A 5,119-nucleotide genomic window follows, 5' to 3' on the forward strand; every position below is an offset into this window, starting at 1 on the left:
CACTTGACTTGGAATTAATGTACTGTATGCATTCAAAAGTGCTGAATAAATGTTTTATGGACCCATAATAGTGATTATTATTTAAGTTAAGTTTTGCCATAATCATGTCTTTTTCCATAATCAGGTAGCTGAACAACATTGGTAAAAAATGTATACATTATATATATTTCTATTAATCATTTTCGGCCTTTCGGCTTTCGGTTTTCGGCCAACTGTTTCCTATTTTCGGTATCGGTTTCGGCCAAGAATTTTCCATTCGTTGCACCCCTAATAATTTGTTCAATACCCTAATACATTTGATTCTTCAGAAAGGGTGTAGGCATTCTACACAATGTTGCAAATAATCACATTAATACTACATTTCAGATTTAAACAGTGAATCACAATCATACAAATTATCTCTCATCAGTGTTTGGAGCATCTTTTGTCAAAAGCATAATAATGAACATGAAAATCACAGATACATAATAACACAAATAATTTAATCCTAACTAACTTTATCATGTATTTATCAATATCATACATTTGTGACCCGCTCTATCGAAATCAGTCGGAAGTCGCAACGGCTCACTTCAAAATAAACGTGGATTTGCGTAAAAAAATAGTTTTCCGGGGTTCGGGTGTTTTGTTTGATTTTAAATAAACAAAGTGGTGGCTTTTAGAATATGAAACTTTCATTTCCAAAATCACACAATAAATACATTTTTGAACTTTGTTGAAGGTTGAATACCTAAGCAAATTATTCCCTAACAGCTATGTATGTCTAATAAAAGCCTTGAACCTTGAATAGCATGGAGATTTACCTGGGGTTAACAGTTTAGAAGGTCTACTTTTCATGCTGTATCTGACGAATCACATATCATTTATATTGTCATTGATGCCTTCTCTGTTCTGTTCCCTATTAGGGGTCTTTTGCTGCAGCTTTTGCCCCCCTAAACTTTCCTTGTGTGTACTTGGAAGGTTCCCACCTTAGAACTAAGCCTTACGGCGTAACATTTTGCAAAAGACAATAAAAGTATATTTGACCAAAGCTGGATAAAATAATCAAATTACATTGTTAAAGCGAAATATCACACATGTGTCTCATTTACTTGCGTGTATTCTGGAGCACACAATGCCCTCTGTCCTCACACACTCGCAGCACAAGGAAAAATTCCCTCAAAGAAACCCCACAATTAAGGGATTAAAGCGAAAAAATAGAAGAACCTCAGGGAGAATGAGAGAAAGGTTACTTCGACATTCGTAGATGTTATGTGATCAAATTAAAACAAAAGATCCACATGAAAATAGTTTTTATATATCCTATACATTTATTTTTTGAATAAAGGCCAACTATGATTCAGATTGAGTGGTTACATTTGTATTATCTTTTAATCTAAACTGCCTGTACTGACAAACTTCTGAAACTTCCAGCCAAGGAGATAAATAGGTAACACATAATATTTATGAGAAGTCACACAAATGACCAGTCTCTTTGCTTCCTTACCCTTGAAAGAGCTTATCCTCCTTGGCCTTGAGGTTTTGTTTGTATCCTCCCATGCTGTGGGTAATCCTTGTATCACAGCTCATGTTCTTTGGCTTGTAGCAGAACCAAGGATCGCCGGTTCGAGGGTCGGTGAAGTCACAGATTGGCTGCTTGGTTTCACGCAGGCAGATGTTACAGGTGGTGGTTTGAGAGCGTGAGCCTGAGCGAAAGAGGCTTTTGTAGAATATCCTATCAGGTTGTTCACGATTTAACCTGTTCAGCACTGTGATAGCTTCACTGGGATGAACTAGCGTCACCTGATTGGGTCAAAAGAGTTTTGTTGAAAATCTACAATTGGTGGCTACAAATGGTAGACAAAGGACTACTACAGCAAAATCACATAAAAAATATAGATAAGCATCACCTCAACCTGAGCTGCTCCTTCCCAGAGTAAAGGAAAGACAGCAGAGTAGCTCCCATTGAGATGGTCCACCACTCGCCCAGCTACACCTGCACCAAGCGTTAGGTTGTGCAGCCGGGCTAATAAAACGTCCCCCCCAAACTTCTTGGGTTGTCCCTTGAAGTCAGAGATGACGATGCTGACTTCCAGCTGATCCCCTACGTGCCACTGTCGTCCTCCTCTCGCTGGGAGAATGTTGAAAGAGCTGTGAGCTGGATGACTGGTCAGCTCCAGGGAAAGAGGAGATGGTAATTCAGAAGTTTCAGGCCAAGCAACAGATTCTAGTAGCAGGCGTTCCTCCAGAGCATCCTTAGGGGACAATGGTGGGAAGTTGCAGATCCTGCTGACTTTGGGAAGTTCAGTTCTAGCTTTTGGGTAGATGATGGTGGAGCTCTGAAACTTGAAGGGCTTGAGAGAGAGAGAACTTTTTTTAGATTTTTTTTAAAACACTTTTATTTTGATGTTCAACAACAATTAACTTAATTACCTAGACATTTAGAGAAAATGTTTCTCTTTTTTTTGTATTGTCCTTAAAGACCGAGTTAAAACCGAGCTCTCCCCCCCACCACAGAGCACACAGCTGTAGGGAAACACCACCGATTTAAAAACTCTTCCATATTTTTCATCAGACAGTAAAATCTAAAATCTACACTCACTCTTGCTTTAAAAAAAACAAACATGTTTGTGAATTACTGACCGGCTGTACTGTTTACTTTGTTTTTCCTGCTTTTGTAAATCGATAGAGAGAGATAGAGGAGTGTGCGTCGATACGTCAAACAAATGCACTGGAAGCAAATGAATGAACATTTGTTAAGGGGGTTGACAACCGTTGTGTAATGTTTGCCTTTCACTATGTCCATAACTCAGCTCCTAACATCGAACGTCTAATATCTATTCGAAGTTCAGTTGTTCCATTCCAGGCTTCCTGATTTCTGTCTTTAAAGTTTCTCTTTCTTGACTGTATTTGGCACACTGCAGAATTACCTGTTCTACTGATTCCTCAACCTGGCAGTGTTCATATAATCCAGATAGGTATTTTCCTTATGAATAATGTAATGTTTTGTTCAGTCTAGTATGTCCTAATCTAAGCCTTGTTAACACATTATCCAAATTGATGGTTCTTTTAACTGTCCCGACTGATTTTTGGCTGCAGTGCATATAGGTGTCGTCTCGGTTTTGTCCCAATTGTGTTGCCAGTCCTTAATGATGTTCTATTTCACTATGTTATTTGCCTTAGTGTTGATTATTGACTCATGTTTAAGAGACTGCTTGGCTAATGTGTCACATTTTCATTTCCCTTAATTCCTCTGTATGATGTTATCCACATAAATGTTATCTCGATACTTCTGCTCCTTAATCTTTATGGTGTTTCATAAATGTCATTCACATAATCCTGCCTATATGATGGGATGTAATGAAGTGGCATTATTGCTGAACATAAATCTGAACAAAGAATAATCCTTTGGATGTATATCTCTTCTATCCCCTGTAATGCCTCGTGTCTTTGCCATCAGCACGACCGTGATCATAGATAAATGATCTGATGTTCTCAGTATTTTTTAACTTTAAATGTTGGTTTGAGCACAACATATTTTTTCTAATCAGCAACAACTGTGCCAACACATTACTCTAAACACACACTGTGGATGGCTCATGCAAAAAACAAATCCAAAAATAACCCACCAATGTGTCCCATACGTGAAGCTGAAAAAGTAAAACATTTGTTTTCAACATTTCTGGAATTAAATTCAATCCTGCAGTTCAGAAATTGAATTTTATGGATACCCTTGTTTCTAGTTATTAAACTGTGTGCTTTTCCCCCCAATCGAATAAAAGCATATGTAAAGAATAAATACCTGAAATGTATTTTGCAAAGAATTCATACCTATAATTTGGAAAAATGTATACTCTCATATTTATGCGCCGTTGTTGTTGAAGTAAGTGTAGCATAATTAACGTCTTGAAAGAAGAGAAAGATGAAAAAACAGTCCAAGTTCAACTATCTTATAGCTCGCAAATACCACTCTTCGCCTTAAACTAGAGACGTGGCTACTATTTCACATTTTACTGCAATGAAGAACATAAGTGTTATCCTGAGACACATTTAAAACAATCTCCTGAAACCGGACTAATGTTAAACATTTCACATTAGGTTCACCCTATTAGTGATGCCAGATGTGGCCCATATGTAAAGCTGAAAAAGGAAACATTTGTTTTAGCAAAATATTAAACATTTCTGGAATTCAATTCATTCCTGCAGTTCAGAAATGGAATTTGATGGATACTCTTGTTTTTTTATTTATTAAACGATATGCTCGAATAAAAGCATATGTAAAGAATAAATACCTGAAATGTATTTTGCAAAGAATTAGTATATTTCTAGAAAGTTAATCCTCATATTTATACATTAAGTCAACCTTATTAGTGATCATAGATAACAGTTCTCACCTGGAAGTCCGTTCTATGAAGTGCATAGAGTAAGAAAGCCACGAGCAGAAGGAAAATGATGGTGAAACATTTGTTTCCTTTTAAAGAGAAGATCGTCATGATATTGTCCCGCTCCAGCCTGACACTGTGACCACTTCCTTTGGTACAGGATTACATAATAAAACATTAATGCCTGGTTAATAATACAAGAAATTATGATTAGAAAAATAGTAATTTTATTAGAGCCACTCTTACCTGCAGCATTAGAAACATGTCTTGTTTTTACAAGAATAATTCTATGGTTGAACATAAACTCAGATTTTTAAATAAGTATATATTTTTTACTTTTGGTACTTATGTATATTTTATTGCACTTTTGCATGATTTAAAAAAATGATTATTTGTCATTCTTCTCGAGAAATTTAAAGTAGCATAACCATTGAAATAGTCAAAGTAAATGCAAGTCAAAAGAATACACGTTGACATTAGGTTAAATGCAGCATTTCGTTTTAAGTTGCCTTTAAAATGAAACCCCAAATTACTTTATTAGAGAGTATGGCCTTACTTTAGCATAGCTTAATTGGGAGATTATGGTAAGAAAGTCTTAGTGTGATCCTACACTTTAGTATGGGTTGATCTATCAGAGAGGGACTGGGACTGAAAAACGGCCCCTGGACTCTGACCAAGCCCACAAAGAACGCGCACATGCCTGCATGCGCACTGTTATAACTGTCCCGGTAATTAACACTCTTAATTCCAGCAGAATA

The 5,119-nt window shown here is 36.6% G+C and overlaps 1 protein-coding gene across 1 annotated transcript; it reads right to left on the reverse strand.

Annotated features, from left to right (window-relative positions):
• Positions 1-1,268: 1,268 nt before the first annotated feature.
• LOC104963048 (NXPE family member 3-like) lies at positions 1,269-4,546 on the reverse strand. Its single transcript, XM_010791599.1, has 3 exons — positions 4,374-4,546; positions 1,890-2,333; positions 1,269-1,782 (listed from the first exon to the last, which is right to left on the reverse strand). The coding sequence occupies exons 1-3, from the start codon at positions 4,470-4,472 to the stop codon at positions 1,483-1,485; spliced, it is 843 nt and encodes a 280-aa protein (XP_010789901.1). The 5' UTR covers positions 4,473-4,546; the 3' UTR covers positions 1,269-1,482.
• Between the last annotated feature and the right edge of the window lie 573 nt (positions 4,547-5,119).

The sequence above is a fragment of the Notothenia coriiceps genome, unplaced genomic scaffold, assembly GCF_000735185.1.
Source record: "Notothenia coriiceps isolate Sejong01 unplaced genomic scaffold, NC01 NC01_scaffold00035542, whole genome shotgun sequence".
NCBI lineage: Eukaryota > Metazoa > Chordata > Actinopteri > Perciformes > Nototheniidae > Notothenia > Notothenia coriiceps.

Bases quoted from the DNA above. Each gene is read 5' to 3' on its own strand.
- LOC104963048 (XM_010791599.1), bottom strand. From the start codon at position 4,472: ATGACGATCTTCTCTTTAAAAGGAAACAAATGTTTCACCATCATTTTC. The intron at 2,334-4,373 runs GTGAGAACTGTT...CTCTCTCTCAAG, and splicing joins TTCATAGAACGGACTTCCAG to CCCTTCAAGTTTCAGAGCTC. The intron at 1,783-1,889 runs GTGATGCTTATC...TGACCCAATCAG, and splicing joins AAGGAGCAGCTCAGGTTGAG to GTGACGCTAGTTCATCCCAG.